Here is a 15,249-nt window from a genome sequence, read left to right on the forward strand (position 1 = left end):
TGGCACTAAAGGGTTCTGGATCAAAGGGGTGGTAATTTTAACATTTCCACTCCTCCTGCCCGCTTGAGACCCCATCAGTAGATTTCCAGTTGCATTGGCATCGCCTAATGCCGGTAGGCAGTACGAGAACTTGGGCTCTTGGAGCTGCGTAACAAGCGACAATGCTCCACGCCCCAGGCCGACGATCCCTGCCGACCCGTTAAAATTCCCACTGTTTTCGAACCCGCAACCAAACACAATGTTTGGAACCGGAACATCTTCGAAGGTGAAGGTTTCAGTGGCCAGGAAACCATAGGTGTAAGAACCATCGGCGTACCCGTAGAAATACTCGCAATTTCCCTGATTGCAAATTGCAATGGAACTCTCCGTGCAGAGGTTACTAGAGCAGTCGACCTTTAAGAAAGTAGACGAGTTCTTGGGGTCGAAAATCGGGGTTGGCTGGTCGAAACACTGCCGGCAGGGCTGGCATTGAGTCCAGGTGAGGTCGCTACCGGTATCAAGAATTGCAGGATAGGATAGTGGTGGGGTTCCGATGGACAAGTCCATTAGATAATCACCGTCGCCGGGATGAATGGGGGCCTGAATGTCGACGTTTGATGTCTTTGCATGGACCCTTTCAATCCTCTTTCTTGCACGTTTAATTGCACGTTCTAGAAGCTCGAATCGTGTGAAGTTTCCACCTGAATCGACGTGTTTTAATGTGGCCTGGAGGCCGGTTTTGATGGGGTTGGGATGGTGGAATACTGTGTGCCTGGTAGTGGAAAGAGTTGGGGGAAGTAACAGGGATAGGAAGGGGAGAAGCAGAGTTAGTGCCGCCATGGAAGACAATGAAATGTGTGGAGAAGACATTGAATGTTTGTTGATAGTAAGTTGAGGGATACGTAGAAAGGGTTACAATGTGTTGAATATATAGAGAGAAGGGAATATGGGAAAAGGTGATGGACTACTCTTCATGGAACAAAAACTTGGTCTAAGGTGAAAACTTTAAAATTGCTTTCAAAGGGAAATGATTTGAATTATTTTAAATTAATTCTACATCACAAAAAAAAAAATAGATAAATTATTCTCTACATAGAAAAGATCACCGCATAAATTGTAATTTTTAATCTTGTAAATTAATTTATATAAGATAATAAATGTCAATCCTTAACAGGGTTAAAATTATAATTTAATTGGATCATGTGCAAGTTATATGCAATTTTCGAAGAAATTAGTCGGAAAATGATTAAAATTGCTAAAATTTTAAAATTATAGGACTAAATTGCAAAAATTAATTCGTACAGGATCAATAATGCCAACCCCTTAATCCCCAAGTTACAGTATTAGAATTGCAATTTAATTGGGTCCTACAAAATCACATGCAATTGGACTAAAATTGCCAAAATTTTAAAATTACAGGACTAAATTATAAAAAACAATTCGGATAGGACAAAAATTGCCTCCTGTCCTAAATTACAGGGCACTTGACAATGGGGTAAATTATATTTTTTGGTCCCATAAGTGGACCTATTTCAATTTTAGTCTCACACTTAGGCCAATTAGCACATTTAGTCCCATATGTGGATTTTTTTTTCAATTTCAGGACCAAATGAGGAATTCCGTTAAAAAATTGAGGCTAGTGTCAAGTTTTTAACGGAATCCCCCCTTTGGTCCTGAAATTGAAAAAAAAATCCACTTATGGGACAAAAAATGTAATTTACCCTTTTAAATGATATTAAAATATGAATTTTGATTTATATTATCTAAAAACAAGCTTAATCAACAATTTAGTACATTTTAATAATTTTTTGTTAATAAATATTTAATAGAATTCATATGAATTTTATGGTTACATTAATTTCAATCCATTACAACAAAATGCATTTATTCACTATATATTAGAACTCTTAGACCATATCTCAAATTTTAGTTTGTAGATGATATTAAAATATGGTATTAGTTTATATTATCTAAAAAATATTAATCAACAATTTAATACATTTTGATTGGACCGCATGTTTTCATGGCCGTCAATTTTCTTTCATCGTATTGCTTCTTTTTGTCTTCTTGTGAATATTTTCTTTCTGGTTCTTATTTAAATTTTTGAATAATGTATTCCATATGGTACAATAGTCCATATTTTTTTAAATTCAAATATATTAGAAAAAAAATTAATTGAGCTCGAGTTTGATACGAGCTCGTCCGAGAGCTCGTTTGTGAACTGAGCTCAGATTCCTGGTCGAACTTGACTTATTTACACCACTATATATAATACACGTACGAAAATGACGTTAATGTATCCGTCACCAACAAATAATAGTTGCAAATGAATTGAATCCAGTAAATGAAACTAAATCAAACTTGAAATATTTGTTAATATATTTTGATTATTAATTAATTCGAACATAAAGTGACTTTTATTCAAGCTACCTCAGTATAATTCTATTTATAGTTCATAATGTTGTTCTTACAATATTCTTCCATGTTACTTTCTTATGTGTTTGTTTCGAAAGGTCAAATTTATCACATATGTGTGCATTTATTGCAAGTTAAATAATATTTATAAGCTATTCTTATAATTGTGAAAATATACCTCCTTATATGTATTAACGTGTGAAGACGTATGAGGGTAATTTAGTCACAAAAAGATTTATTTGATCGAAAATAAGTCAATTGGAAAAAAATATAAATTTTTGTTTAAAAAAAATGTTAGTTATCAGCAACTTTGGTGAATTTTAACTAATTGAGGGACTTATTTATTAGACAGAAGCAAAGTTCAGGGGTGCTATATATAATTTTCTAAATCATAAAAAATTTATGTATAATTAAACTAAATTTTAGGAGAGAGGTGTAATTACCCCTAAATTATATGTTATGTTCATTTTAAATTTTGGGCATGACTCCATTGTTGAATCATTCAGTAAATGTTACTGAAAACGGCGCAGGTGCACACAAGGCAGCGCCCGCGGGCACGGCCAGGTCCCATTATTGAATCCTAATATAATACGTAAATTAAAAAATACATATTAAATCCTACTTGGCCATTATATTATTTTTTAATAATGACTAATTACTATTATTAAAAGAGAAAAATAATAAATATTAATTAATTATAATTGTACAATGATTATTAATCGTTATTTCTATAAGTGAGGTCAAAACATTAATCAAATATAAAAATTATAGCAAATATTTCGGTTATATTTGAAACTATAATAAATATTTATTACATGTGATTAAAATTTAATTTTTTATTTCGAATTAAATTAATTATAATAATAATATAATTTATTAGAATCTTTAAGTTATGATTGTTGATCACACTTATAACTAATTCAATTAATTACTTGAGTTGAGAAAAGAAAAGTATTTTAATTCATTTGATAGTTACAACTTAAAAATAATAGTAGATCAGTATTATTTACTGTGATCAGACAAAATAAGTGGTAATTGAAGTTTTGATCACGATTAAATTTCTGTTGTAATTTTAGGTATGACCAAAATATTTATCATAATTTTTAAAATATGAGCCTGACATGCAAAAACAACAGCTAACAACCGTTATACAGTCGTAATTAATTGATATTTTCCATATTTTGTTACTTATAGAAAAGAAGCCTTAATTGCGTTACTGTCCTTATGTTTGGGGAAGTAGCAAAACAACGACTCCAAATTAATAGGAGCGGCAAACAGTAACACACAATTAATATTTTTTTGCAATTACAGGACTCTAGCCATTGAAATTTAAAAAGTGATTGGAATTTGTTGAGGCGGACAAAATGAGAATTTTTTTTATTTCGGGCTTTTGCTGACCGGATTTTTTTTTATTACTTTTCTGCCACATAAGCAATTACATGAAGAAAAAAAGGGGAAACACTTTTTTATTTGGGAGCTTTTTACTAACTGGATAATTTTTTTTTTATCTCTCATCTGCCACATAAGTGTTTACAGAAAAAAAAGAAAAAAAAAAGTTATATTGCATAAAGCAAACTTCAAATTTATATGTTACACTAACTGTCATGACACGACGTTCCTGCGTACATATCATAAACAATCTTACACTCTTTAAAAATATATTATAAAAATAGAACAAAATATATAATCTAATACATTATTTCAAGAAAAAAAAATTAATTTAAATGTATTACGGACATAATAAAAAAAGTATAAATACATAAATAAAGTTATTATAATTTTTTTTATAAAAGTATAAAATAAAGTTCGACGGTCACACAACAAAATATAAAAATTTTATAAATAATAATAAATTATAAAAAATAAAATGACTATTTTATAATATATAAATTTAAGTAAAAAAACTAACCTCTACCCCAACCATACCCTTGCCGCCGCCCCCAAAAAAAAGGGCAACGGCGCCCGTAGAGGCTGATGACGACAACGCCCAGTTGCTCGGGGTTAACGTTGTCGCCCCCGCTGTGTGGCCCTCCTTCCCCTCGGTGGAGAGAGAAAGAGATTTTTTTTTTAATTTATACTATTTTTTGAAAATTTATATTATATAATAACTATTTTATAATTTATAATTATATAGAATTATTTTTTCCAAGTCAATATTTAGGTGGTAGGTATTTTTAAAGTCTACACAGTCAGCAAAATCTTCAATTTAAAAAATTTTAAATTTGTACACATAAAATTTCAATCACATTAAAAAATTTTGGTGGTCGGAATTCTGTGATTGTCAAAAAGAAAATTAACGACGGACTACTATTTGCTACCCATATATTAAGAGTTTTTGTTTGTCATCTTCTTATACTACAAATAGCGATTAATGACACCGCAATATCAATTTTTAATATAACATTTAAATAATAATTATAATTACCTTTTTTATTACAAAAGTGACTCCACATCATTTTAAACCACTACACCAATTCTCTTATCGTGTTGATAATCTATACTAATATATATCTATACTATTATAAAGGAAAGAGGGTTTATACACACTCAAAGGGTTTCATATATATATATATATATATAAAGATCTCACTGGCAGTTAGTGAAATCGCCACATATTTTTTAATACTAAATATGGCGGAACGCAATACGTGTGCGTAATTTTTAGTAATACTTCTATTTTATTGAAGCTCATAAGTTCTTCTTTCATATTAAAATTTATTATTGCCTTACAACCTCGCATACAAAAATCATCTGATAACTTTTTTTAATTCATTAATTATCAATACATAATTTTGCTCAGATTAAATTAAAAATTGACACTTTGTTATATTGATAAGAATGATTACATATACATGCAAAATAAATACTAATATATTATTTCAAAAATTAACAATAAACTTAAACAAAATAGGAGTGAATTTAAATTTTTTTAGTACATATAATTGCACAGAATTTTGGTTTATATATATTATTTTTATTTGTAATATATTTTAAAATATGAATAATTATATTTTATTATATGCACACAGAGAAAAACGTGACACGACATATAGTTAAGTATTAACAAAAAATAATACATCTTATAAGGCCAAATTATAAATTTATTTTCATAGACATGTTTCTTCCCTATATATATTTGCATAATTTAGGAACAAAACTGAATAATTAATTAATAATAGTGACAGCGTTGAATAAATCCTAATACTATGAATTTATTTCAAGAAAAATTTACCAATAGGGTTGCAGTTCCACATATATAATTCAATATATAGTGAAAGCAACAGTAACTTAATTTAATTTTATGAAAACAACAAGCAGTCTAATTTCGTTTGGAAGTTAAAATTGACACACATGATTGATTAATATCAAATGAGATCCATCCAATCTTGGAAATTTGTTCTATTATTATATAGCAATAATCTGAAATTATTATATTCTCGTCATGTTTAAAATTAAAATTTATTTAGTAGTATACCGAGGCACGTATAGGGTCATTTATCAATGATGGTTTAAGCTATTAAGACTAAAGTTGAGGTCCCATGAACCAATTCAAGATAATGGATTTGATTCTCACCAGACGTGTGAGTATATGTCTCATTTTCTGTAAGTGTTTATCTCAACTTTATGCGAGTTATTATAATTTATTGTTGTTACTAGTTAAATTAATGTATTATTGAATCCATGTAATTTGTTATTATTTTTTAGTCATATTGATATATTGATTGAATCGATGTATTATTTAAAAAAAAATATATATGGGGTCATTTGCAACTTCCCCTCCCACCCCCACCCCCCCCAAAAAAAACTTTTAAGGAAAAAAACATTAAAAAGAAAAAAATGGAGAAAATTTTCATAAAATTCAATATGATAAACAACTTCATATTACAAGTCAAATGTAATGTTGGCACCTGTAGAAATACACATTTACCTGATGGTGGCGCCAATAGAAATACATACGATTTTTTTCTTTTTATATCTTTTTTGGTTTTGATTTTGCCTCTTTTTATACAATAGGAGCGTATTTGGTATTATTGTGAAGTATTACTCTTTCATGTTTTTCTTCATATAGGTTGTTGGAGGTCGATCTCTTCATCGGTGTCGGTGGGGTTTTTTGCTTTCCTCATCCGGGTTTTTTCCCCAATCTTTGTTACGTTCTATTAATTTTGTGGTTATGTTGAAACTTTTTATCTGTAAATTGAAGTTTAAACTTTTTTTATTTGATTTAGGAAATTCACACACTTGATGTTACAAAAAGCTCTCTGCTTTCTGGTTTGATTTTACTTTGTAATATAAAATTGTTTATCTCCAAATGAGATATCAGATTTTCTTGAATTTTCTCCAATTTTTTCAAAATTTGTTTTATTTTTCTAAAGATCGGAGGCAAAATACAAATGATCCCGATACGTTGATAGCATCATCAATTAACCTTTAAATGAAATTATCCATAGTTATGCTAATTGCGTAGCATCTGAATTAATTAGCACACCATCGTCTTTTTTTACCAATTTTAAATCAATCACATGTGGAATAATTGAGTTTGTGATTAGGACAAACGAAGAAAAAGCAAAACTTGTCGTAGGTTAGCACCTACATAAATTGTGAGGTTTAGGGCAGTTGGTGTGCGTGTTTATTTCAAGCATGGAGTGGCTTTTCATGGTACTTTTAAGACAATTCTAGTACATAGCTACATTTGAGCAAATTTCACTAATTATGTGATAAATTGATTTGTATGAATTGTTTCATTTTTATTTTTTTTTCTAGAAATAAACTATTCACATGTCAAATATTAAACCTACTTACTTTGTAGAATTTATAGGGTCTGGACTACTTGTTATTTTTATTTCGTAAATTTGATGTAAAGTTGTAAGATTAATCAACTGTTTATCTTGATTGAATGCGGATTGGAGTTAAATTATTATTGAGTTTGAAACTCGAGTTTGTCAAGATTAAAACTTTTTTTTTTTAAAAAAAAAGTTAAGGTAGAGTCCAAATATTGGTGTATTTGTTGGTTCACAATTTACTTTAAAAGACATTGAAAAGGCCAATGAGGGTCATGTGTTCGAACTCACCTTATGTGTGGGATGTTGTTTTTACTAAAAAGTATGTATATCATTTATACTGTAATAGTAGATGTGTTGTTTCTACTGTAATAATAGGTGTTGTTAGATTCGGTTTATTCGATATTATTCATCAGATTATGTTGTTATAATTATCTTTGTTAGATGTTGATATCCGATAGCAATGATTATAATCAATTTATTTCAACTAATATTCAATTATTTAAATGTAAGGGTAAGTTATAGCTACCTTTATTGAGATTTGACATAGTTATAAATACATTCCCATTATTAAAAGCCTACAAAATACTCTCTTCAAATGAAAATTATTTATGCAACCCCTATACTATGATGTGGACATTACTAATTTATCCTTACTGAACTTTTCTAAAGCATAATAAAGAATATTTAAAAGAATATAAAAAAGTTTGAGAATTGGTAAAATACATAATTGGGATATTAGCCAATTAAAATATTTCAGAAATTTTTTAAAAATATATAAAATTATTATTTATAATTTGAAAGGACATTTTGATGAGTTAATCACAAAATTAAATGAAAACCCGGTGAATGTTAACAAAATGAACTCGTTGTTAGACAAATCTTTAAATCATGAGAATATTCGTAGATTTTCGAACAATAAAATGTATTTATAATTACATCGAATCTCAAAAGAGGTGGCTGTAATTTGCTCTAAATTTAAACTAATTCCACCATCATATACTATAATAAATTCTCTTATTGGGGATTTTGGATATAACCTTTTAATTATGGTTGGTTAATTATTATGATCAAATGTAAACAATAACAGCTATTGATCATTGCTTCGCCCACGACTCAGCTATTGATTGTTGTTTCAACTCACGACGCCAATATAAATGTTTTTCGTCGTATTAAGTGTAGACAAACCAATATAAACTTCCAGATCATGTTAATGATGTGAAAACTGCAGAATTAACGAGGTCCTTTAGAACTCTAGCTCCAAATGAGTATTTATTTGTTGATCATGGGGTATAATCATCTCAGGACCTTCCATCAAACGACTTGACCCAAAAGAGTGGAACTCTCTTTTACCCCTCTTAGTGAGGGAATATTGTTACATAGATAGGCAGACAAAAATACCCGACAAAGAGACCAATCTTGCTAACATGTCATTTGCAAATAATGAAATGAAACTGTTGAAAAGTTTAAATTGATACAACTGATTGGCATATTTTCAATGAAAGATTGGGTAGCCAATAAGTGGAACCAAAATGTAGGTTGCAGATATCCAAGATCAGTTAGGCTTACAACGATCCTCAGAGGAATTGAGACAACTCGTCTACAGACCAACCATTTTTTGCCTAGACTTGTTCTTACCCAGTAATATCTGATTTGCGCGCTCTTCCTCCTCTTCGATTCTTCTCCTTCGAGCAGCCTCTTCCTTTTGTCTTTGAATCAATTCCAGCTCCCGCAGTCTTTCTTCCTCTTTTCGCTGCAGCTCCAGAGCTTCTCTCCTCTGAGCCTCTTCTACCCTCCTCCGGTTCTCTTCAAGCATCTTATCAAGCTCTTCTCTCTCCTTCCGAGCTTGTTCCTATTATGTGATTACGGAAACAGTTTGGTTTATATCAAATATTACACAGAACCAACAAAGAAGGAGAAGCAACTGAATAGCTGATTGGATTAGGTGTAGGTCCTAAACAGCAACATAGTAGAAGCCTTCATTAATTGCTGTAGACTTGAATGGATAGACAATAAACACATAAAGAACATGGGGTTAACTACACTTATCTCCCATCTGAAAGAAGCTAAACTACGAACTGATTCCATCCATATTTCATAAAACACAGACCTTCCTTATAAGTTTACTCCAGCAGAAAACCCAAACAGAATTCATAGAAAATTCAAATCCTTAAATGCAAATGTCAGTTTTTTGGCCCCCAATTACAAAAATAATATCTGGAATCTGGATTTTGGACGTAAGCTTTAGAATAGACTAAATCCCCATTTTTGTTACTTTGCCAACATCCAAAGAGGCATAACTCTACTAAACCAGAGGCCAAATATTCACCACCACAATCCCTCCTCTTTCTCTCCATCTCTACCTCTCTCTCTCTTGTTCCCTTTCCGTCACCACCATCACCGCCACCTCTTCCTCCACGGTTTCACCCATCTCCTCATCTCCCCGCATCCCCTTATCTCTCTACCCTTACCCATAGTTGTTAAAGGTGCGTGACACATCATCACACAAAGGTGCCTGAAGCCATGGCGCACGCCTTTTTTAAAGACTCGACATATTTGCATAAATAAATTATATATTCAGACATCAATATCTTTAACATTAGTATTACACAAACAATTAAATATAAACACTAGAAACTATATTAACCATTATACCATAAAAAAAGATAAGTAAAACAACTAGTTAGGAATTTTCTCTTCATATTTTGTTTTTCTTTTCTATTTTCTTTTGCTTTCTTTAAAAAAGTAAGTTAAAAAGCTGGCTTGAGCAAGCCTAGCCTCATCGAAAACTGGGCGAAGCCCAACCTTTAAAAGGCTAGGCTTATAGCGCTCTGGGGCGCCATAGAAAAATGGCAATCCATTTCTGCGCCCGGAGCAAGCCCCGAGCCGTTTTTATGGTCTTGCACCATGGCGAGCCTTTTATAAGTATGCCCCCACCTTGCTCCTTTCACCATCACATTCACCGTCCCTTCTTTACCTAACTTGTTATCTCTCTCCCTTTTGTCCCCTGCCTACCTCGGTATTTTCACTCTCAAGAAAATGTCATGAGAGAAGAAAACAAAAACCTAGAATTGAAAATGAAAAATAGGATAAAGAAAAGAATTTTTATATGTAGATTAAGGATATATATTCTGTCAAGGTATTTCTCTTTATAAGTATTTCCTACAAAAATATAAAGGTACTCGAACTAGTTATGTCTTGAATAAATGCAAAATTGATTGTCAATAACATTTTTTAGAATGAGCCAAATGCAACCACCAATTGTCAGTTCTCTTGTAACGACTCACTTTTTTTATCCAACACTTATACTTTTGGAAGAACATTCTATTACATTTTTCCTCCTTTACGATCTTATATTCTTATTTTATATTCAAACCTCCTGTAAATTTCAAGTTTAACAAAATTATATGAATCCACAAAATATGATGACAGTTGCATCACAGGCAAAACAAGAAGTATAATATTTTATTTTTTTTTACTCACTTCGTAATTAACCATCCAAAACTATTGTAGCAAGGAAGTCGCGAAAATGTGGTCAATATAGATAGGAGGTTTCTGTAATTATGAAAGACACAAGAGAGGAGTAGGTCATTCAGCTAATTCAGATGGGGTAAAGTGTAACTAATCCAAGACTACTTTTTACACAGGAGAGCATCCCCTGCAACCATGTAAGGGGAACTGAAACAAAGCAGGGCAGTGTTTACCAGAATTAATTCAACCAAGTAAAAAGCAAAGCAGGGCAGTGTTTTCATCAAAATCACACGATACGAACAAGGATAACTATCTGACAAGTTCTAAGACAAAGTCACGGATTCTGTTCTACCATTATAATAGCTTCAAAAAGACAACATTGTCTGTTTGAGGAAAAAGAGAAATTTGGCGAGACGGATACAGCATGGTCGCATGACTTGTTCAAACTGGAAGATAAAAAAGTTATATTAGCAACCAAAGGACTTACTTCTTTTTGCCTTGCTTCAGCAAGAGCATCTTCCTTTTCTTTTTCAAGTTGAGCTTCAACATCATCAAACAGCTTCTTCCGAGCTTCTTCTACTTGCCTTTCAATTTCTACCCTAACTTCTTCAGAACCCAATTTCTCCTCAACTCTTTTCCGAATTTCCTCCTCTAATCTCCTTGCAGTCTCTTCTTCTAATTGTTTAAGCTCTGCCTCATGCTGCAGTCTAGAAGCACAGTTACTCGTTAAATTACTAATGATACCTCATAGAAAGAGAAACTTCCAAAAAGTGGAGCCCTCTTAAAGTTGAGAAAAACATGGAGAAAGCATCAAACAGCAATTAAGTATGTTCTTTTAACCTCCTTCGATGGTCTCCCTAAGTCCCAAGAACGTAGAAAGCTGAGAAGCAACTAAGGTCACAAGAACCCACAAAAGTTAGATGCGCAGAATACTTCTCCTATAGCAGATTTAGACATGTCAAGGCCTCTGAAATGTCCACAGTTAACCACAAAAAGATACTTCGACTTAAAATTGTCCAAGACTCATCTATATTATCATGTTGAAGACAAACTGGAAAGATAAGAAGAAAAGCAGCATAGAGGCAACCACTACAGCATATTACCTAACATGCTTATAAGCGAAACCAAATGGATACACCCTTCATCCTACAAGGGATGTCCCATATTCTATTTCTAATTGTCCCAACAAATTGTACTGTTTTTCCAAAAACTAGTTATTTATTCTGGTATGTGACCATTCTATCCATCAATTGTAATTTAAATAAATCAAACTAAATCATTCTCACCATAATACAGTTAAACATATAAATTTTGTATGGTTAGGTGCCAACAGATATAATTGAATTGACAAACATGCCATTCTCCAAGAGAATTCTTTATTTAGCTTTCAATCCGAATAAAAAATTATTGAATAAATAAAAGAAGGGTCATTTTGAATGAATCAGACACAAAACCAACTTATGTTATACCCAAAAACAGAATGAAGTAAGTAATAAGACAAGTGGCCAGATTATATGGTCTCATTGTTTTCTGAATCAAGTGAAAGAGATCATATATATCAGTGCTACGTCGTATAAGATCTCAAGGTTAAACTATCTCAAACATACAGCTCCAACCGTGACAACTCCACATTTGATCACCATGAGGAAGGTATCGAGAGAAACAAATAAAAATTTCACATAAACTCTGAGACATTGAAGCCAACACATTATAGAGCAGTCCCTTAAATTTAACTCATTGCCAATGCCAACACAATATGATCAAAATATGTTATATGCGAGGCACAGAGAGGAGCTTGTTTTACCTTTTCTTTTCTTCTTCTTCCTTTTTGAGTTTTCCATTGGCAAGCTTGCGATCTACTGATGTTGAACTCGGACTACGGGATTTTGACGAAAGAGATGAAGAACTTCGGCTTCTACGTCTCCTGTGCCGCCTTGGTGTTGGGGAACGGCTCTTCCTGCGCCTCAAAGCTGGAGAACGACTTCTTCGTCGACGTGGCGTACCAGAACGACTTCTTCGCCTGCAATGCAAAGATTTACTACAGGAAAAGACATTGTTTGGAATATCATAGCAATATAAAGATTGATGCATCTCAATATAATGAGAAAAATAAATTGGGTTGCTATAGCCTTTTCCATTGCTGTTCTCTTTTATCATATCCAAATTTGACAAGTTGCAAACTTTATTTAGAAGTCCAAATTGAGCTTCTAGCACCTTTCTTCTATCTATTTCTAAGCACGATGTAACTTTTCCTAATAAAGAAAGCAATGAAACAAATTATCATTTCCTATAGAGCACCTTTCTTGCTCTAACAATTTGCATATCAAAACAGACTGCAGTATGAAACCAATCTCTAATATTTTGGCTGTATTCCCCATTTCCTTTCACGATTACTATTCACACAACTTCAGAACCTTAATACTTGTGAACTGTTCAACAAATTATTAAGACCAAAAACTTTCAGAAAATTAACTAAACTATTCGCAATCGCACTAAAAAATAATGAAATTAATAGGTCATATCAGGGACAGAATGACTAACAACAAGAATATATATACAAGATAACAACATTAAAATTTGCAGCTAGCGATATAAAACTTCCGCAGACATTCCGAAAAAGTTATTGCATTTGAAGAACGAACAAGTAACAATAATTAGGGGAGGGTATCAATAAAGCGACCTGCTGTGAGGGGAACGCGTACGGTCACGGCGGGAAGTACGGCGGCTGGAGTAGCGGTGGCTGGTGGGTGAGCGAGACCGGGAGTATCGCCTCCGCGAATACGACGGGGACCTCGATATACTCCGGGGCATAGCTTTTCTTCAAAATACCCCCAAAACATAAAACTGCATACTTCAGCTGCAAATAGTTGGAGAGGACAAGCCTGATAGGAGAATTACTGATGCATTAGTGTCGACATTGAAGTCGCACTTCTCTATTTGTCAGCAACGGGTTCACGGTGTTGTCACGACTTTAGTGGAGCCAGGAATGGAATGGATCGATTGGCAGCAAGGACGCCGGCGTGCTGGCCAAAGTATAAATAATTTGTAGGGAATTACAGTGGCAACTTACATAAATAAAAAAATTATAATTATAGTCCCTCGCAAGTATTAGTGTAATATTTTTTAAGAGTTGTTTTTGTTGTCTTTAAATAAGGGATAACATATGTAATTGCAATTACAACTATAGTGTTTAGAAGGTATAGCTGTAATTTTATAAAATGTATAGGGCATTTGTATATTTTGACCTAATTTTAGAGGGTGCTGATGTAATTTACCTTGATATTTAGTAACTATTATACTTTTTAGGGATAATTACACTCCCCTCCCCTTAATTTTTTGTAATTATATGTAAATCCTCTATCTTTTGAAAAATTACATCTATCACATCTGAGGTTTGTTTTCGTCTAATAAAAAAGTTCTTCCATCAGTCAGAATTCACAAAAATTGCTGATATTAACAAAAAATCATAATAAAATATATATTAAACCCCAATTGACCTATTACTAATTTATCGCAAGTCAAATAATTTTTTTTATGATCGAATTACCCTAAAATATTTTCACGCATTAATGCATGTGAAGAATTATATCTTCATCGATATAAGGTTAATTTAGTCCAAAAAAATTATTTGACCTATAATAAATCAGTAGTCAGTCAATCAAAAGTAAATAGCAATTCGATTTAGTTTTTTGTTAACGCCACTAAATTCAATGAATTTTAACTAAAAGAGTGACTTATTTAGTGGACAGAAACAAATCTCAGATGTGTTACATGTGATTCCCAAACCACATGAGTCTACGTATAATTATACAAAAAATCAGGGGAATTGAGTGTAATTATCCCTACTTTTTATCTTAAACTGTTAATTATATCTTTAACTTAAACTTAATGAGGTTATCAACAAGTTATTAATCTAGTTCTAAGCGAGTCGAAATTTAAGATAGATTATTGAGTTTAATTCTTTTGCTCGTACTCCAAGCAACATTAGTTTTATCTTATCAAAATCTTAAAGTTACATTTGTTTGAAGGGAGTTTTTTTTTTAGTGGGTTTTTTGAATAAATTAATTATAATTATGAATATCAAATATCTAATGATAATCGACAATTATAATAATATACACTAATAAATATAAGATAATTATATATGATCAATGCCTATTATTAAAGTAGAACAATACATATTATTAAAGTAAAATATCATACACATATTAGTGGGATTCGAAACCATGACTTTAGAGTTATAAAACCTCAACTTTATCAATTAAACTAGACCTCATTAACTGTTTAAAATGAATTATATGTTTCAAGTATCACCCAACTTTAGGCAATTGCTAGATTAGCATTGTGATAGATCGATTAGTTCGGACACTTGACCAATATGAAATAAACTTGCCAAATTGCAATGGCAACTTTGTTAAATTTGTATCGAGTTTAGGAAATGTTGCGGCTTTCACTTAACCTCGAGGGTATAGTGGGCAATAATGACAAACCCTCGCTATACATCAGGTGATATTTATCGTGAATTGTATGCTATGGATATTTAAGAATAGTCGGATCACAAAACTTGCCACAATAAATATATGGCAAAATTTCACTTTTGGTCCCA

General features: G+C 31.9%; 2 protein-coding genes across 2 annotated transcripts; both read right to left on the reverse strand.

The window, feature by feature from the left end:
• LOC105178054 (aspartic proteinase nepenthesin-1-like) lies at positions 1 to 924 on the reverse strand (the record flags this gene model as incomplete). The annotated part of the gene is made up of 1 exon (XM_020699243.1): positions 1 to 924. A coding segment is annotated over exon 1 (849 nt), but the record flags the coding sequence as incomplete, so codon positions are not given.
• Positions 8,665 to 13,665, reverse strand: LOC105178055 (uncharacterized protein At1g10890). The gene is made up of 4 exons (XM_011101401.2): positions 13,324 to 13,665; positions 12,448 to 12,663; positions 11,131 to 11,350; positions 8,665 to 9,024 (listed from the first exon to the last, which is right to left on the reverse strand). The coding sequence occupies exons 1-4, from the start codon at positions 13,452 to 13,454 to the stop codon at positions 8,773 to 8,775; spliced, it is 819 nt and encodes a 272-aa protein (XP_011099703.1). The 5' UTR covers positions 13,455 to 13,665; the 3' UTR covers positions 8,665 to 8,772.

The sequence above is a fragment of the Sesamum indicum genome, linkage group LG15, assembly GCF_000512975.1.
Source record: "Sesamum indicum cultivar Zhongzhi No. 13 linkage group LG15, S_indicum_v1.0, whole genome shotgun sequence".
Lineage (NCBI taxonomy): Eukaryota > Viridiplantae > Streptophyta > Magnoliopsida > Lamiales > Pedaliaceae > Sesamum > Sesamum indicum.

What these genes read in the sequence shown, in the direction of transcription:
- LOC105178055 (XM_011101401.2), bottom strand. Translation starts at nt 13,454, where the DNA reads ATGCCCCGGAGTATATCGAGGTCCCCGTCGTATTCGCGGAGGCGATAC. An exon ending in ACGCGTTCCCCTCACAGCAG is followed by an intron (nt 12,664 to 13,323) that starts GTCGCTTTATTG and finishes TTTGCATTGCAG; the next exon opens with GCGAAGAAGTCGTTCTGGTA. An exon ending in CTGAAGCAAGGCAAAAAGAA is followed by an intron (nt 9,025 to 11,130) that starts GTAAGTCCTTTG and finishes ATCACATAATAG; the next exon opens with GAACAAGCTCGGAAGGAGAG.